General features: G+C 46.2%; 1 protein-coding gene across 1 annotated transcript in view; it reads right to left on the bottom strand.

The window, feature by feature from the left end:
• Positions 1–1,520: 1,520 nt before the first annotated feature.
• The window catches only part of LOC116660433 (guanine nucleotide-binding protein G(I)/G(S)/G(O) subunit gamma-4-like), a 44,499-nt gene continuing 19,012 nt past the window's right edge, over positions 1,521–27,007 (bottom strand). The window contains exons 2-5 of the mRNA XM_032469907.1: positions 24,236–24,342; positions 20,423–20,531; positions 3,867–4,061; positions 1,521–1,577 (exon numbers count right to left, since the gene is read on the bottom strand). Of these exons, the coding sequence (XP_032325798.1) occupies positions 1,521–1,577; positions 3,867–4,061; positions 20,423–20,521 (351 nt within the window). The 5' untranslated portion in view covers positions 20,522–20,531; positions 24,236–24,342. The remainder of the gene's footprint in view (positions 1,578–3,866; positions 4,062–20,422; positions 20,532–24,235; positions 24,343–27,007) is intronic.

The following is a 27,007-nucleotide window of genomic DNA, read 5'->3' as shown; positions in this document are numbered from 1 at the left end:
CCTCGGCTCCCTGGGAAGGTGGCAGCTGACCATGCAGACTGTTGCTAAGTTCCATGGGGCCCAGTGCCCAGTATCAAAGGGAGACCAGCTGGCTCCTGTCCCAGGAGACCCAGCGTGAAGTTATCCTGTGATTGCCCTGGGATTCAATGTGTCAGAGCTGCAGGAAGGAGCTGTGGGAGCCGACAGCAAAGGAGGCAGCCCCGGGGACGTCAGCATTGATCAGAGGTTTGGAAGAGGGCCCAGGACCCCCATGAGTGGGTGCAGGGTCCAGGGAGCCACGTTTGCCTCAGTGTGTCTACGGGTCAGGGGGCCTGGGAGACTGGGTTCTGTTCAGAAGATGCAACATCGCAGAGCCAGCTGGTGCCTCCGCTGCGGCTCCCTCCCCCAGAGGTGGCGTCACTGTGGCCGGCCAGCCCCTCCATTCATTCCAGAAGGCAGGAGAGGCTGAGAAGATGTCACCCGCCTCATTTACAGAGAGGCTGAGCCAAGTGGGAAGCCCCAGGAGGGTTCCCCACTGTCCGCCCCAGAGACACAGATTCCATGTGAGGCACCCACATATTCCATTCACTGGCCACCGTCTACAATGTGCTGAGAGCCTCTGGATTGTAAGTATTCCGCATCTCGGCGTGTTGTCAAGTACACTCAAATGCCCCATGAATGATGTTACACCCAAGCAGGAGTAAAAAGTTGAGCCAAATGGCAAAAAGGAAAAGGGAACCATAGGAGCCTCAACGACTAGCCACAAAGCCAGCGTTTTATTGAAGTACAACATCGATACAGAAAAGGGCGCACGTGTGGAGAACTTTCACAAACTGGACACACCCAGGTAACCAGCAACCAGACCAAGAAACAGAACATCCGAGAAGCTCCCTTGTGCCCTTCTGGTGACCAGGCCCCCAGAGTCACTCACCTCCCTGCTTGCCACAGCAGAGGTGAGCCCTGCCGGGGTTCGCACTTGATAGATGCAGAACCACCCGGTCCCGGACCTGCCTTCTCTCATGAGATGTTGTGTGTGCACCTGCCGAAGCATCCCAGGACTTCACGGTGTGGACACACTATGATTTGTTTATTCATTCAACTGGGTGCTTTCCAGTCTGGGGTTATTATGAGCAATGCTTCTAGAACATTCTAGTACCCTTCTTTTGGTGAAAATACATACACATTTCTGTTCACTTGGGAATGGAGTTTTTAGGTCATGTGACACATACATTCAACCCAGGCTATTTTGTAGAAGAGGAGGGAATTTCTTGGATGAAGCTTGGAGGCTCAGAGAACTGACAGAAAGCTGGAAAGGAGACCTGGGTAGGGACCGAGGCAGCTCAGTGGGGCCAAAGAATGGAGCAGAAATGGTCTGCTTGTGACTCGGCCATCCCTCAACGTTGTTACCAGTGGACACAACATCCCTGCAGCCTACCAGTCCTAGACACCTCCCCTGCTTGACCACTGCCGCCCCCCAACCACTGCAGCTCTCATGAAATGAATCTCAGTATCCCTAAATTTTTGTGTCACTAGCTCTGAGCTCACAGTCCCAAGTACGGGAGTCCTAGGAGTTTGCCCTGGGTCACTGGGCACTCATGCTGGGAAAGGGGGGGTGCACCTGAGAGGGAAGCCCTCCCCCACTTCAGCATCCACAGTGGGAGGGGGTACTGTATCCCACCCAATTTATACATAAGGGGTGAATTCCCCATTTAGGAAAGGGGTCAGGTGCTAGATAGCCAAGCTGGAAACACCAAATGACAACTGGTGCACCCCACTTCATCAGCTCCCAGCGACTTGGAGGGGAGGGGCTGGTGCGCACATTTGCATATCTCACAGCATGTGTGCCTGAACTTGCCTTTAAGGGACACATTAGAAGGGGCAAGCCACACAAAACGCCACAGGTGTGGAAGGAAATGGTGTCACGGAAGGACAGAAAGCATCTCATGGAGGGGTGCAAGGAAGAGAGAAGGAAAAGGGAAAAGTGGGAAAGGGAGAGGAGAATCTGGAGAGGCAGCAAAAAGTGAAAACAAAGAGGAGAAAGTTTGGTTAAGACCAGAAGCACATTTTTTTTTCTTGATCTTTAGCCAGTTTCTGGGCTGTCCCACTTTGTCAGCCTCTCTAATGTGCTTTTATGGATTGTGCTTTTGCTTTATCAGGTTAATGATGTTGACACAGAGCACAGAATAAAGAGAGCCTGGTCATCAACCGAAACAGAGGAGGCTGTGAAGTCTCTTTATTATGGACAGTATACAATTCCGAGACTGTCTGAGCACACAGCTTCCTAAGGACACTGGCATTATCAGGGAGCTTTCACGAAACGAAGAATGGGTTTTAGCCAAAGCAGCTGAGAATAAAAGCATCCTGAAACCATCTAACAAGGGCAGCAAGTCATTAACTGATCGGAAAATTACATTCACCTCTTTGTAGGCAATTTTACATGATTCCTCCAACTAAATTGTGGATCTGTGAAGTCATACATTCATCCTTCCCTATACTATACCGGGCACTGAGTGCATTTGTTTTAAATGATCATCAGAGCTGTCATCCACGTTGCACCGCCCTCTGCCCCAGACAGAAGGGCAGGAGGAGTAACTACCATCACCCCTGATTTGCAGGTTGGAACATTCCAGACACACAGTGGCCCACCCTGTATCATACAGTAAGCTGCTGCTCCCAGTTTCCAAACAAATGGAACAGAAGCAAACTTGGACAAAGCACCCTCTGCTCCTGTGGTGTGTTTCCCTTCCTTTCTTGGGGGCAGTAGGAGTTTGTTTTCGGTGGGGTCTGCAAGCTTGTCCCTCTAGCCTTTCACAGGGGCAGCCACGTAGAGAAGCGGGGTGCCAGGTGGACCGCCATGTTGATGCTTCGTGGCATGTGGCTCAGGTCATCTGCATGTCTGCCTACCTACCTGCAAACAGGCAGACCTGGAAGGCAGGGTAACTCAGGGGTTCAGGCTGGGCTCTGGGGCCCAACTGTCTGCACTCAGGGCCCAGCCTCCCACCTACAATCTTAGGGAAACGGCATAGTCCTTCTGTGCCTCAGTTTCCCTCTTCTATACAGCTGTACTCAGGGTATTTATCTCTTGTCAGAGGAGTGGATCCGTGGGGCTGCTCTGACCCGCGGATGGTGCCTAGTGAGCCGCTGCCCTGCCTCACTCCTCTGGCTGGAGCCGCCCTGGTGAACCCCCACAGGACCCAGCACTGCGCCCAGAGCAGGTCCTTAGTAATGCAGCCCATGTTGGAACTACAGGGGAGAAGCCAGGACAAGATGCAACAGGGAGAGGTGGCCTATGGAGAGGGGAGACAGTCTCCCTGGCCACACGGCTGGAGCACAGAAACAGATGCAACCGTGTGACATTTACAGTTAAGCTCTCTACAGTATCTGCCCAACACCTACATTTGTAGAAGGACCACCTCCGAAGTGACAGGTGACGGTCAGTGGGAAACGGGTCTGGGCCCTAGGAAGGCGCATGTTTAGAAGACCAGTCGATGATGCGCACTGTTTGTTTTTCAGCTGGAAGACTGGAAAATAGAAAGCTTCCAGAATGGCTGTCTCCAGAGAGCTGGAAGCTTGACCCATATTCTTCAGCTGGTCAACGAGCTCTCACTTGACCCTGAATTTTTGTGAATGGGGGATTGTTGAGTACATTTTTTCCTTCTCCATGAATGACCCATTGCAGTGTATAAACTTAACGTATGTAAACTCGGGAATTAGATGCTTAAAAAAAAAAAATTAAGCCCTTGGACCCACAATTATTTTTACTTGGCACATTCGTTATTTGGCTACAAAAATGTCTATTTTCTTTGCTAATCATGAAAATGAAAAGAAAAAGTGAAATCGAACGCAATGACGAAAACCAATGAGAAGCCGCGGCGGGCAGGGCCGACCTGGTCCTGGAGGGGCAGGTGGGCGGCCTCCCTACAGCAAAGAGCATGCGCGGCCTCTGCCAGAGATACTACGAAGATACTTTTGTTAACACTTGGAGTCAGAGGATGGTTTTCTGATGCAGGCACTGGGATGATGAGAGGGTCCTCCCACACGTGGGCCTCACAGTATGCCAGGAGGTCCGCCGCCTGGGAGACCTGGGGGGGGGGGGGGTCACAGCAGTGGCGGGGTTAGAGGCGGGTTCAGAGCGGTCCCAGGCGGAGGTGACCGCGCAGGGAGGGACAAGACCGGGGACAGGTTGCCCTGCGTGCACGGCCAATGACAGGGCCATTCCAAGGCCTGGGGAGAGCACGTGTGCAAACCTGCCTGTGAAGCAGAGAGAGGTGGCCCCCAGGGTAGGGTGAGATCAGCACCTCAAGAGGAACCAGGAGCCCGCAGGGGGGTCCAGACAGCCTCATTCTGCTCTGAGCTACGTGCTGAGCCAGGCTCCAGGCCAGAAGCTCACAACTGCTTCGCTAAACTGTTTCTAGACCAATAAAGCTGAGTGCTGGCCCACACTGACCAGTGTGAGGGTTTTGATGATTATTACTGCTGGTATTGTTTTATTGCAGTCCACATCATTACCAACACAGACGCCTGACCCTTCTCAACAGAACATGCACAGAAGCACACAATGAAAAAGAATATGAAAACAATGATATGTTGTACACCAGAAATTGACACATTGTAACTGACTATATTTCAATTAAAAAAAAATTTTTAAAGCACATTACAGGGGGAGGATATAGCTCAGTGGTAGAGCGTGTGCTTAGCAGGCACGAGGTCTTGGGTTCAATCCCCAGTACCTCTGTTAAACAAACAAATCTAATTACCCCCCCCAAAAAACCCCAAAATAAATAAAATAATTTTTTAAAAAGATGTGGTATATTTATACAGTGGAATACCACTCAGCCATAAAAAATGAAAAAGAATGTAATAATGCCATTTACAGCAACATGGATGGACCTGGAGATTGTCATTCTAAGTGAAGTAAGTCAGAAAGAGAAAGAAAAAATGCCATATGGTATCGCTTATATGTGGAATCTGAAAAAAGGGCCACAAACGAACTTATCTACAAAACAGAAACAGACTCACAGACATAGAAAACAAACTTATGGTTACCAGGGTGGGAAGGGATAAACTGAGAATTTGAAATTCGCACCTCTTGGGGAGTGATGGTAATGTTAGCTATCTTGATTGTGGTGGTGGCTTCACTGGGGTATACATCTATCAAAACTCATCAAACCGTTCATCTGAAATATGTGTAGGTAGCAGGAGCTAGAATCCTCCAAATAATCCTAGTGAAGATAGGTAATGCATTTTTCCTTCAAATAAAACAACTAAAAGTTAACCAGATGCGTCAAACAAAATCTTGACAAAGCCTACATTTTGGGGAGTGTGGAATGGAGAAAATGGGTACCAATGAGCATCAGGCTTTCAGGTCTATCTCTGCCCCCAAGATGGCTGGGTGATCTTAGGTAAGTAACTCAAACTCTCTGAGCTTTATTTTCCTCCTTGGTCAAACTGGGAGAGTTAGATCTCTCCAAGGTCCCCTTTACTCTCAACAGGCTACGATTCTAGTTCTAAGAGCAGCATGGCAGTATTTTAGATTCCAAGTAAATGCATGCTGGGTGGAATGAGAGTGAAGTCTGCAGTCATGTGGACGCACATACAGGAATTTCCCAGGGGCGGTGGAGGGCACAGACAGAGGCCTGCAGAGGACCTGTGAAGCCATCACTGGGGACTAGAGCACAGGAGAATCAGAATCATGCAGTGAGGGCAGCCATGTGCTGGCGTGGAGCCTGGGGGACTGCGTCACCATGCTGCATGCTATCTGCCTGCTTCTGAATCCAAGCCAAGTGCTCTCCCCTGACTGCCTTGGTCATGACCTGCCTCCTGGCCGCCCCAGGCTTCTTCCCGTGCCTAGAGAGGCATGGGGTCTCTTCCTTGGCCACCGTGTTAGGGCAGCCACTGTATTCATCCAGTGGTTCTTCTGGCAACCACAGCAAACTGGTTTTTGCAGCTGCCCAGACCAGCACCCACAAGAGGGTGGCATGGTTGGAACAACCACCTTCCTCTACTCAGAGTCACCTGTCCCCTCGGCTCGGCTAGGTCTCCGCCCCTGACACCAGTGAGCTCTTCCACATGGCTCATTTCAGAATGTCTGATCTGACCATCACCCCCTCTCTAGTTTCCTGGTTTCCATTTTCCCCTTTATTTTGGGGGGACCTGCCTCCCTTGATTCTGAACTCTCTATAAATCTCATTATCTTATCTGGGAAATAATGTTTTAGCGAATTGAGAGGATATAGAGGAAACGTAAGGCAAGATTTTTGCCCTCTGGAGATCTGACTGAGACGACTCAAAAATTTTAAAGTTACTATAATAATCAGCATTGTGCTAAAACATCACAAAACAACAGCTGCACACCACCGTGGGACCGTGGACCAGGGCAGGGAGACAGGGGTGTCTGAGTGCCCCACCCGGCTCCGCGTGGGGGCAGTTACCTTGGTAAACCTCCCCCTTTTATCCTGATGCTAGTCCCAGCCTTCTGGGTCCAAAAACATGATTTTCTGGCATGCCAAGAATGGATCCCCTCTTGGGGCAGGTCCGTATTAAGCCAGTTCAAGAGACGGCTGTATACAACCATTATTAAAATAATGGCTAACATTTACAGAGTGCTTCTTACTTGCCAGGCACTGTGCTAATGCATCATTGTATGTATTACCTTATTTAATTCTTCTAGGTACTAGTCTCCTTGGTTTTTTTTGTGTGACTTTTTTTTTAATTGAAGTATAGTTGATTTATAATGTGTTAGTCTCTGGTGTACAACATCGTGATTCAGCTATACGTATATATTCATTTTCACTATAGGTTACTACAGAAATTGAATGTCGCTCCCTGTGCAGCACAGTAGGACCTTGGTGCTTATGTGTTTTATACGTAGTAGTGTGTGTCTGCTAATTCCAAGCCCCTAACTTACCCCAGCCCTCTCTGTCCCCTTTGGTAATTGTAAATTTGTTTTCTGTGTCTGTGAGTCTCTTTCTGTTTTGTAAGTAAGTTCATTTGCATTTTTTTAGATTTTACATATGTGATATATATTTGTCTTTCTCTGTTTGCCTTCACTTATAGCAGTGATTTAATTCCATATATGTATTCTTGTTTTGTTCTTTCAGTTTACAGTGTTGTGTCAATGTCTGGGGTACGGCATTAAGTTTCAGTCATACATATAGTCCTTTTAATATTCTTTTTCATTATAGGTTATTACAAGTTATCGAATATAATTCATTCTGAGTCCTGTTCTTAAAGCCACTTTATAGATGAGGAAACCAACGTCTGGAAGTTAAGAAACTTACCCAAGGTCTCATGTCTAGTAAGAGAGAAGGTCGGAATTTGGAGTTAAGCAGTCTGAGCGCAGAAGCTATGCATTACAGCGGCCGCACGATTAACTGTTAATGAAGACCGTACAGTGGCCTGGAACGTTCTCGTATGCTGGGCCACACACACTCCATGTAGACCAGCTATCAGGGAACTCACGTGACCAGACAGAGAAGTGTCTTGCCTCTAAAGTTTCTTAGGTCATTTCGCTTGATCCAGAGACAGTATTGCCAAACAAACCCTAACGGGGGAGTCTCCTGGGGGTGGGTAGTGTGGGACTAGCTTGTCCTCCTCCCTGGCACCCTGGGATGTGCTTGGACATCTCCTGCCAATGTCACCCCCGAGACTCTCCCTCCTAGAGGCTGTGACCTTCACAGTTATATTATTGAACAAGGAGGCTGTAAGACTGAGTTGGCTCTGATTTCTTGTTAGCCTCCGTGAGCCAGCCAAAACTTCAGCTAGAGTCAATGTGCCCAAATCTGAGAAAGTGACACTCAAGACCAACCAATCACAAAGAGCCCACGAGGTGCCCCCAAATAAAGCGACCTCTTAAGCTAAACCAATCAAACAACGACTTGGCAGTGGCTTCAGCATCTTCCCCCAAACACCTTGCCTACCTCCTGCTGGTGAACGGCGGCTAACTACCTTTGGTTTGGTGTTTCCTGATGCGACTCTGTGTGCCCAGATTAAACGCTTCAACATGTTTAATGTGCTTCCATTGACCTTTCAACCACACGACCTAGCCAGTCCGAAGATGGCTTGCTAAATTATCATTACAGCTTCCTTCCCCTTGATCAGTTTCCTTGTTCAGATGCTCACCAACCTCCAAGGAGGGTGGATTTGACAAGTCATTTCCAGAGAGCAACCACAAGGGGGCGCTGCACCGCCAACCATCAGGGCAGGGCATGGGAGGAGGGGCTCAAAAAATGGGGCTTTGTGGGACAGCCTCCTAGGGGAGAGATGGGACTGGGTCGCTCTCCTGCCTCCCATCAGTGCATCTGCTCCCCTCTCAGCCCCGTGTCTGCCTGGCAGCTGTGCTGCTTATGTCTGGCCTGGCTAAGCTCTAAGCCGGTCTCATTTAGGCATTTTTCTATCACCTCCAAAGGTGACGCACTTGACTCCACAAGTTTTCTTTCAAGAAAACAAGCTGTTCTTAGATTGCCTCCCTTTGTTTTTGCTGCCATTGTTTTGGGGCCACAGGCCTGTTTGCTGAGGTATAACGATGCTCCTCTGGGTCGGAGTTCCATTCGTGTGCCTGTCCCACAGGAACGACATCGCAGCCAAGGTGGTGACAGCGCCGAGTAATTAGCGCCCGGCAGAAGGCCCAGTGTGTGGCTCTGGGTTGGCTCCACGCCATGTTGATTTCCTAGATGCACTGAGATTATTTCGAATGCTGTAAAGCACATCACACGGGAGTGTAAGTCATCCTGCAACAGAAGGGGTTTTTCCACCTTTCCCACCTTAGCCATCAGCCTTATTTCATGTAGTGCCCAACCCCCTTGTTCCTGGCTAATCCCTGAAGTTTGTTGTAATGGGATCTGAAAAGATAAATACACGTAATGAACATCTTAATGAGCCTGCCACACGAAAGGCCACACCTTAATGCACAGCTTAGTATCCAGGCATAAATTAATCTAAACCTACTCCTGAGATGGAAAGGGAGGGTTTTCTTAATCAGCCCTAGACTGACTTTGATGATTGAACGTTTCCTTCAGTGCATGTGAAATAATGGCTTGCAGACACAGCCAAATCCCATAAACGCCTGCCACCTTTGAAACAAAGTAAAAAACTGGCTTTCAAAGAGAAAATTTTATTCTGGTTGGAAACTTAAAATTCCCTTACTCTTGATGCTTTCTCATCAAGCCTGACGTCTGCTCTGCCTGAAGTCCTCTGTTACCAATGCCCAGAGCATTATTCCTGTCTCCTCTCTTGGTACTGAACTGCTAAGAGTTACAAGACAATAGAAGGTGAAGACAATCAGCAGCCTGGGAACAACTGTGGAACTTTACTGTTACATTTCAGAGTAAAAGAGGTGATTAAAACTGCCCAAGTTAGCACGTAGTCCTGTTAGCTATGCTTTAATTACAAGCCTCAATGATGGGAGAAAACGCTGCAATTACTAAGACACATTCCACGACAAGACCGATGACATGATTACTGTTCTGGCTGTGACACCCACTGCATTTATCCTTTGCATCTAAAGCAAAGTGGCCCACACCTATTTCTCAGCAACCCCGGTCTATTTAACAATACTGCTTGGAATCAACTGCAAGCATCCTTGATGCCTCTGCTGGTTCCTCCCTCCACCCCAAGAAAACAGCAGGATTGCAGTTGGGAGCACAGTCAGGGTGCAGCCCCAGGGCGCAGTGGTAGCTTTCACAAGGTCAAACTTGGGATGCACTCCGACACACAAGAGGTCACATGCCATTTATCCTGAGCAGAACCCTCAGGACATTACAGGTCTCTGCTTCCCCTCTAAGTTCTGAGCTAATGCTTCATGGCGAATCCTTGTGAATTTCTTCTTTCTTCTAATGTTTTATTTTCTGGTAGGGGGAGGTAATTAAGTTTACTTATTTATTTTTAGAGGAGGTACTGGGGATTGAACCCAGGACCTTGTGTAGGCTAAGCATGTGCTCTACCCCTTGAGCTATACCTCCTCCTCCAATTTTTAAAAAGTGTTTTACTTTATTTTTATTTGTAATGTTGGATAATATTTGAGGTCAACACACCCGTTCTTAAGGGCAGTCTCAAGATACTTCCATATTTTGATGCTATAGACTGAATATGTGTCTTCCCCCACCACCTCCAATTCGTATGCTGAAGCCCTAATTTCCAATGTGATGGTGTTTGGAGGTGGGGCCTTTGGTAGGTAAGGGTTGAACCTTCATGAAAGGGATTAGTGCCTTTAGAAGAAGAGACAGGGGAGAGGTACCCTCTCTCTCCCCTCCATGTGAACCAGCAAGAAGGGCGGCCACATGTAAGCCAGGAAGAGAGCCCGCACCACAACCTGACCACGCTGGCCCCTGCTCTGAGACTTCCCAGCCTGCAGAGCTGTGAAAAAGGAATTTCTAGTCTACAATACTGTGTTACAGCAGCATGAGCTAAGACTTTGCTTCCCAGTGCATCCCAGCAACTATTCTCTTCTTCTTCTTTTTTTTTGGGTGGGGGGTAGGGAGGTAATTAGGTTTATTTATTTATTAAAACAGTTTTTAAACTGGAGATACTGTGGATTGAACCCAGGACCTCCTGCATTCTAAGCAAACACTCTACCACTGAGCTGCACCTTCCCCCTGCCCAGTAACTACTCTTTATTGACCCAGATCAATATAGGCAATTCTCAGTCACTGGGTCCTAGGTCACATATAGCATCTGGCTAGGAGCGAGTAAGGTTATTCCTGGGGGAAATCAGAGGGGGTAGGAGGTATGCGTGAATAAATGAATAATATAACAGAGAGTCCCTCTCTGAATTCTAAAGTCAAATGTCCAGAATAATGGATTAGCTGCTGTTTAGCTTTACCAGCAAAAAGAAATTTTTTGCCGCATCAAAAGGTAATTCTAAGATGCTTGCAAGAGAGTTTTAGTATCTCCAAGTTAACCTAAGTAAAAGCTTCTTATCACACGGCCTTCACCACAGAAATTACAAAGCTCTCACTTTGTTTAGGGCGGTTGACCCAGGTTCACCCTAGACCCTGACTTAACCAAACCCTTTCAAACAGACTGGTATGTGTCCTACATGACTCTGACCACCTCTCGTCTTTGATACAGCCCAGTATCCCACAGAAGTAGCCAGAATGCGGTCATTTTGCAAGTTCACCAAAAGAGTAATTTATGTGGTGATGGAAACTTGTGGGTCACTCAGGAGGTTTTTGGGACTGACTGAGAGGTGAAAGATGAACGTAATGAATGGATTCTAGCTCTAGGGTTTCTAGAAAGCCAGCGGCATCTCTCAGAGAGGAAGCACAGGGTTGTGAGTCAAAAAGAATGTCCCCTTGGCAGATACACTACTAATATATAAAACAGATAAACAACAAGGTCCTACTACTGTACAGCACAGGGAACCATATTCAGTATCCTGTTAACAGCCTATAATAAAAAAAATGAAAAGGAATATATATATACGTATAACTGAATCACTGTGCTGTACACCAGGAATGAACACGTTGTAAATCATCTATAGTTCAATCAAAACAAACAAACAGCAAACCGCTTAGCTGGTTCAGCCTGGGCAACACCACGGCAAGCAGGCACTCAGTCCACTCCTGCAAACTGGAATCGTGGCACCTGCTTGTTTTTGGTTGAGTGATTACGCAGGCGCTGTTACACACACAGTGTGTCATCCATGACTGTTGGTAAGTGAGAAAGGGTGTTTGAGCCCTAGACACAAGGAAGTTTTCTCAGAAACAATCAGGACAATCTGATGCCTATTGTGCCCCCACCCAAAATGTCCCCTTGAAGTGGGATGAACTTTTCTTTTTTTTCTGGGGAGGATTAGGTATTTATTTATTTACTTACTTACTGGAGGGACTGGGGATTGAACCCAGGACCTCATGAGTGCTAAATACATGCTCTGCTACTGAGCTACACCCTCCACCTTTAGAATTTTTTTTAATGCAATGAAAACTTTCACTCAATGAACTGTGGATTTTTTCCTTCCCAAACTCATATTATAAAAACATTTGCTCCTATATTCCTAGTACTTTGATGGTTTTATTTGTTACAGCTAAATCCTTGATTGAAGTTATGGACTGATATGTTTCCCAAACTCATATGTTGAAGCCATAACCCCAGTGAAAATTAAGAAAAGGAAACCTCACTAAAATGGAGTGGGAAGGCCGGAAGGGGGAGCTCTCGCCAATCGCACTCAAGCCTTGGCAATTTCAGACACCAACAGAAGAATCAACAGGAAAGAACATCAGTTTCAAGTCCCAAAAGGAAAAGAGGTGCGTGGCATCTCCTACAAGAAGTGGGCCACCCCAGCAACTCCGTTGATGAGAAACCGTCATCACTCTGAAAGGTGCAGCAGACGGCCTTTGTGAAAAGCCAGGTGGGTGGAATGCTGAGGCTCACAGATGCGGGTCTGGTTTCCCTCTCTCAACGGGCATTTCATGAATGAAGAGACATTTCCCAGGCAGAGGAGGGAAAAACCTTGCAGATGGAGCAATGATTGTGTAAAAAGGCAAAACAACATGTTACAGCCTGGAATACTGAAGAAATGTTAGGGAAAGTGCATGTGCAGACTTGTGGAAGGAAGTACACAGAGATGAGGCTGGAGGAGTTCTAGTAATTCCCTGGATACAATGAGCGGGCTGATTAAGAGTCTTGGAGGTCATACAGAGCAATGCCTGTTTTATTCACTGCAGTTTTACTAATTTTTTTTTTTAAATTGAAGTACTGGGGATTGAACCTGGGATCTCATGCATGCTAAGCACGCAATCTATCACTGAGCTATACCTTTCCCCCTCCATTTTTTTTTTTTTTACTAATTTTTTCCACTGCAGTTTTAAGTAGAGGAATTCACAGTCAGATATTTCTAGTAGAGTCATTTTGTGAAAGGGGAAGGATAGATCTGAGGAGGGAAGACTAGAGGCAGATCAACCACCTACAGCTTCTGCACTTGGCCAGGCAATAAAGGGAGACAGATCTCAGAAAGGTTCATGGAGCTAAACTGGTAGGATTTGGAAACAGATTAGCTATGGTGGTGGGGGAAGAGAGTTGTTGGTTTGAGAGACCAGGTGGTATAATGAAATGAAAGAGAATACACAAAAAGAACAGAATAAAAAGTTTTTTAAAAAGGTCAGTTTTGGATGTGCTGATTTTAAGGCTCTGGGGGGTTGACCAGCAGGCCCCTAGATATACAGAACAAAAGCTCAAGGTCTGCACTGGAGACACAATATATATAAAAAGTCACAGGAATAAGTGAGTTTATCCAAGACGCTAAAGGTTTAAAAGAGAAGTGGGCTTGGCATAAAACTGGAGGCCACTTGCACTCATACGGCAGGAAGGGATCTCGTAATGGGAACAAGAATGAGTGATCAGAGGTAGGAACAGAAATACTCTGGAGAGTTAGTATCTGCTCAAACGTGGGAGAGCAGAATCATTTCAGATCAAGAGGGGGAATTACAGGTTGTTAATTATGAATGGGTTTAAATTTTGAAAAAATAAACTGAAAAAATTTTTATCTTGGTTCTTAACTAAATGACATAATGGATTTTGGTGGATTAGACAGTTAAATGTGAAAAAAGAAATAATAAAAGAACTAGAAAAAATATACGTGAATGTTTAATTTCAGTATGGGACGGTTTAGGTTTATGTATAAAGCCAAAAACCTCAACAAATATTAGCAAACTGAGTCCAATGATACATAAAAAGGATCATACACCATGTTCAAGTTGGACTCATTCCAGGTCACAAGGATGATTCAACTTACAAAAAAAAATTAATGTGATACACCATATTAACAGAAGGAAACATAAAAACCACATGATCATCTCAATAGATCCAGAAAAAGCAGCTGAAAAAAATTCAACATCCATTCATGATAAAAACCCTTACCAAAGTGGGCATAGAGGGAGTGTATCTCAACATAATAAAAACCATTTATGACAAACCCACAGGCAACATAATAGTCAAGGGTAAAAAGCTGAAAGTCTTCTCACTAAATTAAGGAACAAGACAAGAATGCCCACTCTCACCACTTCAATTCAACAAAGTATTGAAAGTCCTAGCTACAGCAATCATACAAGAAAAAGAAATAAAATATATCCACATTGAAAGGGAAGAGGTAAAACTCACTATTAGCAGATGACATGAAACTCATAGAACCCTAAAGTCTCGAGACAAAAACTATCAGAATCAGAAATGATTTCAGCAAGGTAACAGGATACAAGATTAATATACAAAAATCTGTTGCATTTCTTTATGCTAACAATGAAATATCAAAAAGTAAAAAAAAAGTTCCATTTAAAATCATGTCAAAGGAGGGAGGGTGTACCTCAGAGGTAGAGTGTATGCTTAGCATGCACGAGGTTCTGGGCTGAATCCTCAGTACTGCCACTGAAAATAGATGAATAAATAAACCTAATTACCTCCCCCTCCAAAAAAAAATAAAATCACATAAAAAATACTTGGGAATAAACTGAGGAGGTAAAAGATCTATACACTGAAAACTATAAAACCTTGATAAAGGAAACTGAAGATGATTCAAAGAAATGGGAAGCTATCCCATGCTCTTGGATTAGAGAAGTAATACTATTAAAACGGCCATACTGTCCAAAGCAATCTACAGATTTAATGCAATCCCCATCAAAATACCCATGACATTTCTCACAGAACTAGAACAAATAATCCTAAAATTTATATGTAACCACAAGACCCAGAATTGCCAAAGCAATCCTCAGGAAAAAGAAGAAAACTAGAGGCATAACCCTTCCAGATTTCAGACAATACTACAAAGCTACAGTAATCAAAACAGCATGGCACTAGTACAGAAACAGACATATAGATCAGTGGCACAGAAAAGAGAGCCCAGAAATAAACCCACACACTTACAGTCAATGAATATATGACAAAGGAGGCAAGAATATACAATGGAGAAAATGACAGTCTCTTTGGCAAGTGGTGTTGGGAACACTGGACAGCCACATGTAAATCAATTAAATTAGAATGCTCCCTCACACCATACACAAAAACTCAAAATGGTTCAAAGATCTAAATAGAAGACATGACACCATAAAACTCCTAAAAGAGAACATGGACAAAACATTCTCAAATATAAATCATAGCAATTTTTTTCTTAGATGTCTCCCAAGGCAAAAGAAATAAAAGTAAAAATAAACAGGACCTAACCAAACTTAAAAGCAAAACGAAAAGACAGCCTATGGAATGGAAGAAAATATCTGCAAACGATGCAACTGACAAGGCTTTTATGTACAAAATATACAAACAGCTTAAACAAATCAATATCAAAGAAACAAACAAACTAATCAAAAAATAGGCACAACACCCAAACAGTTATTTCTCCAAACACATCCAGATGGCCAACAGGCACATGAAAAGAGGCTTAACATGGCTAATTATTAGAGAAATGCAAATCAAAACCACAATTTGTTATCACCTCACCTGTCAGAACAGCTATCACAGAAAAGTCTACAAATAATAAATGCTAGAGAGGGCATGGAGAAAAAGGAACCTTCCTACACCGCTAGTGTGAAGGTAAATTGGTGCAGCCACTATGGAGAACAGTACAGATGTTTCTCAAAAAACTAGAATTACAGCTACCATATGATCCAGCAATCCTACTCCTGGGAATATATCTGGAAAAGATGAAAACTCCAGTTTAAAAAGATACCTGCACCCCAATGTTCAGAGCAGAACTATTTACAAGAGCCAAGACAGAAACAACCCAAGTGTCCATCAATAGTCAACTGGCTTAAGAAAATGTGGTATATATACAGTGGAATATTACTCAGCCAAAAAAAGAGAATGAAATATTGCCATTTGCAGGAACATGGATGGACTTAAGAGAATATCATATTAAGTAAAGTAAGTCAGACAGAGAAAGATAAATATTATATGCTATCACTTGTATGTGGAATCTAAAAAATACTACATATGACTATAGAAATACTCACAGAAATAGAGAACAAATTTATGGTTACCAAAGGGGAAAGGGAGGTGGGGAGGGATAAATTAGGAGTATGGGACTAACAATACAAACTACTGTACACAAAATAGATAAGTAACAAGGATTTACTGCAGAGCACAGGAAACTATATTTAATATCTCAAAGTAATAATAAATAATAATAAAAATAATCTGAAAAATATATACATAACTGTATCACTTTGCTGTACATCTGAAACAAACACAATATTGTAAATCAACCCCCCACTTCAATTAAGAAAGTAATAATACTGAAGAACTGGATAGAATGGAAATGCCCCAGAACAGGAGACCAGTAAAATAACTGCACATCAGATGACAGAGAAGAGATATTAAAAATGACATTTTAGAAGAGTATTTACTGACCTGGATATATAATCACAATAAATTGCTCAGTGATAAATCAGGTTGCAAAAAGTAATAAACTGATGAAATGAAATTTATACTTTAAGGCAGGACAAGAGAAATGAAACATAAAATTCTCTTTCTCTCTGTCTGTTTGGACCTCCTTCCGTCCCTCCCTAATCTGCATTACCTGTCAACCAAATTCCCTCAAAGATGGGAGTGCCTGCTCGACTGTGAAGATCAATTTTTTCCCCTTTCTTCAGATGCTAACAATGTTGCTTCTTAAAAGAGCAGTGTTCTTTCCCAAGGCCGTAGGGGGTTATGGTGACTTGCTGTTTCTACCTGTTTAACTGGACTATGTACGTATCCTGGGTGAACTTTTTGTAAAATGTTGATGTGCCATTCTGATGTATGATCCTTTGTCCCAAAAATGTATATGACTGTGCCTTCGACTTCTAATGGGTGGAACAGTTCTCAGAGTTTCTGAGAGCCTATCTCCCGGGTTATAATCCTCAGTGTGGCTCAAATAAAATTCCCTTTTATCTTCTAGTTAGTCGAAATTTCGTCAACAATATGTACATTAGAACCATAGTTTTATAAAAAGAACAATAGGTGAACAGATGGAAAAACATGAAAATGTAGTGGTTATAGAGTATTTAAATTTTCTTCTTTATACTTTTCTGTATTTTCCGAATTTTTCTAAGTAAGTACTATTTTTATGAACAGAAAAATTGTATTATTTTCAAAACAAGATTTAAAACTCCCAGATAAGGGTATCTATTTTCTCCCACCCTCCCTTTAAGTTCTTCCCTTCTCTTTGAGGAGCCTTAAGTATGCTCTATGCCTCGAGATATGTCTGATTCACTCTCATACATTTAAGGTTTGAAAAGGTTCTACATGGAGTAAGGAGTGCACACACAAGCCATATCTTTTTTTTTTTAATGGAGGGACTGGGGATTGAACCTAGGACCTCGTGCATGCTAAGCATGCACTCTACCACTGAGCTATGCCCTCCCCTCGTAAGCTGTATCTTGAACACTTGCAAATTCAATACTTACGTCCTTGCATTTCCTAACTAAAATAGTTTGATCATGTCTTAACTTTTCTTTTACACACCAAATGAGCAAACCTCATTTTACATGGGTTTTTTTTTAACTAAGTTAGGTTTATTTATGTATTTAAACAATTTTTTTTGGAAGTGCTGGGTATTGAACCCAGGACCTGTGCATGCTAAGCATGTGCTCTACCACTGAGATATACCCTCCCCACAACAGCAGCATTATTAACAGTAACCAAAAGGTGGAAATAACCCAAATGTTCATCAAAGGATGAATGGACAAATAAACTGTGACACATACATATAATGAAATACTATTTAGCCAAACAAATCAATGAAATTCTGACACACACCACACTAGACAAAACTTCATATGCTAAGTGAAATAAGCCACACACAAAATTGGGACAAAAACTGTATGATTCCACTTACATGAATGAAATACCTTGAATAGTCAAATACATAGAGGCAGAAGGTAGAAGAGAAGTTGCCAGAGGCTGAGGAATGGAGGGATGGGGAGTTAGGCTTTAATGCACAGAGTTTCTGTTTGGGATAATGAACAAGTTCTGGAAATGGATGGTGGTGATGGTTGCATGATATTGTGGGTGTACTTAACGCTACTACATTTGTACACTTAAAAATGGTTAATACAGACTACTATGTACACAGCAGATAAACAACAAGGCCCTACTGTACAGCATGGGGAACTATACTCAGTGGCCTGCAGTAACCTATAATGAAAAAGAATATGTATATAAATGTGTAGCTGAATCACTATGCTGTGCACCAGAAATGAATACACATTGTAAATCAACTCAACTTCAATAAAAAGTGGTTAAGATGGTAAATTATATGTTATGTGCATCTTACCATAATTTTAAAATAAATAAGTGTTCAAGGTTATGTGAGCAAAAAAACCCCCCAAAATCACGTGACTATGAGGCTATGGCCAGCATGTGGTCCCTCAGGGCCACCTCTCTCCCTGGCAGTCCCGGTCACCTCTTCAACAGCAAAGCTCTGCCATCTCTGAACCAAATCTGACATGCTGTCACTGGAATTAGCACAGAGTCTGAGATGCCTCAGGCGGCCTCTCCCGGGATCAGGGAGCCGTGTTTCCATAACCCAGTCACTGCAGGACCAGGACGCCCATCCCTTGAATACCATCTGGGTAACACACGGGACTTTGAGTTACCTTCCGATCTCTCCTCCTTCTTTTAGAGACTGCGCATGTTCCTTTAGTGACTCTTGAAGAGCCCTTCCCCGTGGGGACACATGGTCCCCACAAAGACCCCTGGGGAGGTGATGGTCACAGGTGGACACCTGTTATCGTGGAGTGTATCTTCCTGCCAAAGTCGAACTCCCCAGTATGGCAACCGTCCCACCGCCAGAACCACTGCCCACTGTCATTCCAGTCCTCTGGCCACAGGCTGGACAGTTGGGGTCTAACTGCCCTGTCCCTGGTGTCTCCCATGCTGCGTGCGCTGGCCCCCCAAGGCGCCCAGGCCCTGTCCACACGACACCCGCTTTCTTCCCCTCGCTGCCTCTGCTGGGTTTCCCCGCAGCTCCTGCTGCCTCTGCTGGGTTTCCCCGCAGCTCCCGCTGCCTCCTGGCTTCTGACAATTCATCTCCTTCTCACCTTAGTTCACCTCATCGCCTCGGCTGCACCCCCAGTCCCTTTCACGACCTGTACCTGCATATCCGGCACCTTCCCGGGACAACCTGCAGCTCCTCTGTCAAGTTCAAAGGCTCAAAATAAGCCAGGCTAGCTCACACCAGCCTTCCCTTCTCCTCAGTGTCACCTCATCACCAGCTCCCAGCTCACGACCCCTAGGCGACTTCTCTGAGCAACACTGCAGGAACATCCCACTTGTGTTTCCATCCCAGGACCACGCTGAGGGCAGAGCAGGTGCTCAGGGATTCATTTGTCTAAACAATGAATCTCCCCATGTCTTCTCAGCAGATGTCTGTCCTGTCTTTGAACCACTAGAGTGCTGACTGTCTGCAATGCTCAGCCTCAGACCCATTTCCCCACCCTCGGGGCTCTCCCTCTTTCAGGACAGCCGTTTCTGGCCCCTCCTCTGGCCCAGTGATCAAGGACTGACGTCCGATTTGCAGTTGGTCTCAGTATGCGCACGATGCAGCCGGTCCGCTTACCCCCAACGTGGGTCATCCTGCATTTCCTCCTTGCTTTGTATACATGTGTCACTTTGTGCATGTTTACTGCCTCCTTGGAGAGCTTGGACCCGGAAGCCCTGGGAAAGGGGATAGCTTTCCTGATGGAGACAGGAGCTGGCGCTCCCTGGCCAGAGCTCTCGGCGGTGGGAGCCTCAGGGAGAGAGGGGCTGCTCCCTCTGCCCACATAAGGCTTTTGGTGTTACCCACTGCCCCAGGGAGTCAGTCTTATTTGAATCCCAGACACCTGGGTACCCTGGTCCCCAAAGACCGCAGACACACTGGACTCATGTGTCCTGCTGGCAGATCTATTACAGTCAATGAGCCTCAGCTGCATCCCAGAGCCACACACTTCACCCAGCCTCCCACTCGCTTCTCAGTGGCACCTGGAGGAGAGGTGGCTTCATCTCGTGTCAGCTCTCCCAACATGAAGAGATGTATGCTCACCAACGAAATGAACACGGCTGCCACCCTTCCTCCCTTTCCCTAAAGGTGCATTCAACACGCACAGTGCAGGGTTCAGTACTTCACTCCGACAGCCCCCATCAAAACATCTGACACCGGTCCAACCTCAAAGTCACTGAATTAGGCAGGAAAACAATGCTGGATCTCAGGGTTAAACTCTCTCGCTCCTCAGCCTGACAACGGTGCCAAACAGACCTGAGATGAATATGAGTCTATTTTTGGCGACTCCTGATGGAATCCATGCACACTGTGTACTTTGCATCACCCGAATCCTTGGGCACACTCAGAACTCCGGAGCAAACAGACGTCTGCAAATGTTACAGCTGCCAGGGTTGGCCGGGTGCTCTAGAGGGTGACTCTCACAAGACCACGGGGCAAAGGGGAGGAATGATCTGAGCTGCGTGCTGGTCAGGGGGCCAGGCTGGCTTGCCTGTGTGCTTACCTTCACCCTGTCCATGCAGGCCTCCATCTTCAGCTGCTCCACAGCCTTCCTGGCCTGGGAGATGCTCGTGGTGCTGTTACTGGACATGCCTTCTTTCATTCCGTTGCCCCTGAAACGACCCAAGTTAAGGGGTTGGAAGAGCTGCTTTTCCAAAAGTAGGACGAAGACCCCTCCTCAGCTCTCTCCCCTCTTCCCCCGTTCCTGCAGCATCTCTGTCCAGGCCGAGGAGTAGCGGGAGCCGACCCTCCTGGGGTAAGAAAGGATGCTTCATCAGAGCGATGGGAGCAGGGTGTTGGGCTTTTGTTTGTAAGACTTCCCAGTGCTGGCGAGAGGAAGCAGAAGGTGACAGGGGGTCCCAGAGTTACTTTCCTGCCCCCGCGACCATAATGAGACCTTGATATCTGTACCGTGCTTTGTTCGTAATAAATCATTTTCATACACCCTTGTTTACTCATTCTTCTAGCAGACCTTAAAGTTGCAAAATTTACAAAATACACTGAGTTTTGTTTTGTACGTAAAGAAAGTGCAAACCGCAGAGAAGCTAAGCCAATGGCCAAAGGTCCCGCAGCCAAATTTCGTGGACCCAGAACCCAAACTCAAAGCTTCGAAACCCAGTTAGAGGTTCTTTCTACTGTCTGTGGAAAATACGGCGCCCCCTAGTCATCTGTAGTGCAAAATGCAAGTTTCCCCCAAATGAGCTTGCTGGGTTATTAATTTGAATTTGCTGTCATTCCATAAAGTTGACATACATACTTTTATGTTGGGAGTTTGTTTTTAAGCAAGAACACACACACACACACACACACACGTACACACGTACACACCTATCCCAAGCACAGATTTGTTTTTCTAGAAGGGGGAAGAAATTCTCCCTGCCACGACATGTGATCACGCTGGAGGACCACTGTGATGCTGACTGTCCCACAAGAAAGCACACGCCATAGACTACAGTTACCCCATCTAATGAGAAAGTGCCTGGAGGGGGCCTACCATTTCAGCCCTAGAGCTGGGGATGGGTCACACGGGTGACAGTGGTTTTCACCAGCACACAGGGAGGTGTGAGAGGCTTGGCCAGGCCTGCGGTGGGCCGGCCACTCCCTGGGCTTTCTGACAAACACACTAACTCTCTGGCCTGGATGAGGAGTGATGGCAACTTCATTTGTCCACAGGCAATGTTTGAAAAAAATAAAACTTTCTCTTTTTTTTCCTAAAAGGGTGTTGGAAGAAATTGCAATTTATTGAAAATTTGGATCCGATATGTATTTTTTTAATCGAAGTATAGTTGACTTACAATGTTGTTAGTTTCTGGTATACAGCATAGTGATTCAGTTACACATATATATGTATGTATGTATGTGTGTGTGTGTGTGTGTGTGTGTGTGTGTATATATATATATATATACCTTTTCATATTCTTTTTCATTATAGGCTGTTACAAGGAATTGAATGAATATAGTTCCCTGTGCTATACAGTAGGACCTTGTTTTTTATCTGTTTTATATACAGTAGTGTGTATCTGCTAATCTCAAACGCCCAGTTTATTCCCCCCACCTTGCCCCCTTGGTAACCATAAATTTGTTTTCTATGTCTGTGAGTTGTTTCTATTTTGCAAATATGTTCATTTGTGTCATTTTTTAAGATTCCACACAAAAGTGATATCATATGATATTTGTCTTTGTTTGACTTGCTTCACTTAGTATGATCATCTGCAGGTCCATCCATGTTGCTACAAATGGCTTTATTTTATTCTTTTTTATGGCTGAGTAGTATTCCATTGTGCATATATACGACATCTTTATACGGTTATCTGTGGATGGACATTCAGGTTGCTTCCCTGTCTTGGCTGTTGTAAATAGTGCTGCTGTGAACACGGGGGTGCTTGTATCTTTTTAAATTAGAGTTTCCTCCGGTATCTGCCCAAGGGTGGGATTGCTGCTGCTGAAATGTAATTATCATACCATAACATTCATCATTTTAAAGCGGACATTTCAGTGGTTTGTGTACATTCATAAGGTTGTGCAGCTGTCACGATTAACTGCAGAATTTTTCATTCTTCCCAGAGAGATGAAACTCCTAACGTGCTTTCCTTCTCTATGGATTTGCCTATTACGGACACTTCACGTAAAGTGATACACACTGTGTTCTCTTTTGTGTCTGACTACTGTCACTCGGCAGAAACTTTTCAAGATTCAGCAGCAAGTATCAGTGCTTCATTCCCTCTCACGGATGAATCATATTCCACTGTATTGTTAGCTATATCAAATTTTATTTACAAGATTCTGTGTTTCTAACAAGCTCCCAATTGCTGCTGGTCTGCCAACCAGCAAGGCTCTGAATCACTGGAAGTCACTATCAGAAAGGAGCTCAGGGGTCCAGGTCCAACCTTCTCTTTTTTAAAATTCTCATGGAGGTGAAATAACTTAATTTTACAGAGTTCGTTAGTGGAAGTGGAAGGAAACACTTCCCCGATCTCTGTCACCCTCCTCGGCCTAGTGGGACCTTCGGGGCCAGAAGAGGGTTCCCCCACACCCTCGGTCTGTCCCTCTCCCGGGACAGACTCACCCCTCGGGTGATCCTAACCCAGCCTAACTTAGGGGTGAGATGGCAGGGAGGGGCCACCCCCACCCCGCCCGGTTGGCAAGGTAACCCAGGGAGGTACTGGTACTCGAGAAGGAAACGGCTTTTGTTGAACAGAGCTAAAGGCAACCAAATCTTTTAAAGATATGACCCCATGGGAAGGTACCTGAGGGTCCCCCTTTCCCACCTGACCAGGCACCTCTTAGATCCCAGTTGAATAACATCTCTGCCCTTTTGAGACCGTCCAGACACCACACCTCCACGTGGACTGACGCATGTCTCTCTCCAAGTGCGCGTGTATGCGTGGACACCCACCGCAACCCAAGAGGGAAGTGGGAGTGGGGGGCAGTGGGGATGGAATGAGATGGTGGACCACTCACTTGGCCCTTGGTTTTTAGAAGATGAGGCAGAAGGGAAAACATGCCAACTACTCAGGGGACAGGCCCTGTCACTGCTGTGGCCAGATGTCTTTCTCCTGGGCACACAGGGTCCTCTCACATGGACGGCTTTCCTGGGGGGGGGGGGGTTCTGAGGGTTCTGATGGGCTGCACGCTGTGGTGTATATCTCGGTCAGCCCAGAGTCAGGGGCAGGGAAGCACAAGGTGGTTCAATCTCCAGTGCTCTGATCTGCCGCGACTTGGGACACAGTGCTTAGAATTTCTGGATGTGTGGATATCACTGTGACTTTTCAGCCACTCTCCCTGCACGACTTGTCTCCACAAGCCCCTGGTAAGGGCTGGCTGGGGGAGAAAGGCAGCCTGTCTCTCTGGGGAATGCCTGAGACAGCCCGCTGGGCCTGAAGGGACCAGGCAGCTTAGGCTGCAGGGGGCAGGTGGGCAGGCGCACTGGTTGACCCCTTCCCCACTCTGTCACAGCCTGCTGCTGAACCAGGGTGCCTGCCTGAGGAAAGCTTCTTTTCCTGGGGGGAGGTGCACACAACCTGATTTTCCAGCCAAGGCCAGCAATGCATGGAGGTGGCTTGGTTCTCCACCCACTGCTCCCCCAAGATGGGGCACATCCACTCCCCTTGGGGGATAATGAGAGGAGGGGTGCCCTGTAAAACAGGTTACATGGGGGATGGTGACCACTGCTGGAAAGAAGTGTTGGAGGGAGGATCTGACCACACATCAGGGACCCCGATGGCCCAGCCTCTCCCCAGCCCCACCATGTGCCGAGGGCAGAGCACCTGCTCTCCAGAGAGAACCCGCCCTTGGATAGCACACCTCACTTCCTCACCTGAGAGAGGCAGCGTGGTCACAGGTCCGGGCAGGGGGCAGTCCAGGGGTGGCAGGTGGCAGCTGTCAGATGAGAGGCTGACTCGGGGCTCCTGCTTTGAGGCTCACCTGGAAGCACAACCAGAGGGGTCACCAGGTGCGGCAGACGCCAGGTGTCCTCCAGACCGCCCGGCTCTCTCGGTGCCCTGTCCCGGTGCTCAGCAGCTGTCTCTGCAAGCCCGGCTTGCCCATCCGACCACAGGGGACACAGTGAACCAAAGGCAGAAAGAGCAGAGGGGAACACCTGGAGGCCACAGGCCACCCCAACCCTGCATGCTGCCCTCCCCCTCCTCCCCCTTTCTGTCCCAGCTCCAGCCAGACTTCTGCCAGCCAGAAACAGTTTAGATGATTTTTTCCTTATTATGAAAAGGTATGTCCATCGCAGAAAAACATGAAGCTGGAGAAAGTTACAACAAAGAAAACGAAGACGGATTATAACGCATTTTCGTAGAGAGAACTACGGTTAACACTTTGACGCCCGTGACTCTTACACACAGCAGGAAAAACCCATTCCGACCACAGGACGTTTAGAAGAGATGATCGGATTGATGGCTTTAAAGCAGGGGGTTCTTCACAGAGAGACAAGTAGCCCTGCCACCTCCCTCCTCCAGAAAGGCCGGCTCAGGGACATTGGGCTCCCTCCCGGGTCCCCAGCATCCTGCCCTACAGCATCCAACCCCTAGGATCCCAGGGGACCTGGAGCAAAGACAAAGGCCAGACAGGAATGGGGTGACACTGCGGCTCCACGTGAGGTTTGGGTTGAGGTCGCGCTCAGCACCTTTCCTCGCCCCGCTGCGCGCACCTGCTCTTTCCCGCGGGCGCGTTTCTCCCTGTCAGGGTCATCTGTTGCATCTGGACGCTCCCCTTGCCCCCAGAGTTGTGAGGCTTTTGCATAGTTTTACCCTCGTCTCCTCCCCTGTTTTTACCCTCTGCTATTAGCAAGCCCTTAGGGGTCTATTCACCTGTTTCTTTGCACTTAGTGAACACTGCTCTCAAAACCCACTTGTTCTCTGTTTTCAAGCCACTAGTTTTCCAAATGGCACAGGATCTTGATGGCTGGTTGGCCCCAGTTGTGGGGCCCATGGGAGTCCTGACCGGAGATGCCAAGGAGGCGGACAGGTCCTCCATCGTGAGCGTGCAGCGCCCCCACCAACTTCCAAAGGGAGGAGGGAAGGAGCCTTGAAGTGAGCGGGGGCTCACTTAGAGCATGGGGACGTAAACTCATGACTTGAAGGGGCAGTAGAAGTCCTGGTCCTGGAAGGGATGAGGGGCTGGGGGGAGGGGCTGGGGGGAGCATCTGGGCCAGGCAGCGCCTGGGCCCAGACCAGCATGGTGGGCAGGCTAGGGGTGAGGGGACAGAGGACGGAGACCCCACACTCATCTGTGCTGTTCTCCTTTGCTTATTAGTTTGCCTTTTCAGATTTGAAGGAAAAGACTCCAGTGCCAATAGAACCAGTAAATTATTCTTTGTGGAGCCAGAGGCACAAAACTGCTGAGACTGTGCCTGAGGCTTCATCAAGTCAAACTTGGCAGAGTGGAGAAGTGACAGCCAAGCTTTTGAGTCCCCAGACACCAAACTACTATGTAGTTTCTATGGAGAGTACAGTCTCTTTGGCGGGGAGAAGGTAACTGTAATCAGGTTTATATATTTACTTATTTAATGGAAGGACTGGGGATTGAACCCAAGACCTCGTGCATGCTAAGCACACGCTCCACCACTGAACAGTACCCCTCCCGGCAAATGAGGCCGTTGGCCATTGCGTTTGGGCAAATTGTGGAGCCTACTCTCGGGGAAACATCTGTCTACAGAGATAATGATACAGACTGGCTCATTCTGCAAATTATCTCAACTACATACACTGTACGTCACACAGTATGCAGTCAAAGACGTCAGCACAAATTTAGTGCTGAATGAAGAGAATGAGTTCATGCACCCCTCCCAGCGAGACCCCTTTTCACCCCATCCACACAGTTATTCAACCATCCCGTAGGGTTAGGGGCATCCTCCAGTGTCAAGCAGACCAGTGGCTGCTACGCGTCTAGATGCGCTGCCTCCCTCACGGAGGGTTTATCCCCTCTGCTGTGGACTTTGGATGCCATGGCTCTCTGTGCCCTGCTGGGGGACAGCGGTGTACGCACAGAGCGAGCTGTCCAGTTAGGACGAGGTGGGTCCACCCTCTGGGACTGGTTATAGGGAATACCGTTTCTAAAGACTCCAGCTGCTGGCCACTGCATTTTATCTTACCACTTCCTCCTCTTTTAAAAAATACAACACTTACATCAAAATGCTTGAATTAAAAAAAAAAACTGTTGAGATGAAATTCACATATTAACCATTTTATCTATTTTATATATAATAGCATGTATGTTAATCCCAAACTCCTAATTTATCCCTCCCTCTACCCCTTAGGTAACCAGTTTGTTTTTTATGTCTATGAGTCTCTTTCTGTTTTGTAAATAAGTTCACTTGTATCATTTTTCCCCCCAGATTCCACATAAAAATGATATTATATGGTATTTGTCTTTTTCTGTCTGACTTAGCTTCACTTAATATGATAATCTCTAGACCAATCACTTTGCTGTACACCTGAAACAAACACACTGTAAATAAATTTTCAATAAATAAATTAACCACTTTAAAGTGAACAATCAGCGGCATTCAGTCCATTCATGTTGTGCAAACACCACCTCGATCTTGTTCCAATACACTTCAATCACTTTGAAATGAAAGTGT

Source organism: Camelus ferus, chromosome 29 (genome assembly GCF_009834535.1).
Source record: "Camelus ferus isolate YT-003-E chromosome 29, BCGSAC_Cfer_1.0, whole genome shotgun sequence".
NCBI classification, from domain to species: domain Eukaryota; kingdom Metazoa; phylum Chordata; class Mammalia; order Artiodactyla; family Camelidae; genus Camelus; species Camelus ferus.
This window is presented reverse-complemented; position numbering and strand designations above follow the sequence as displayed.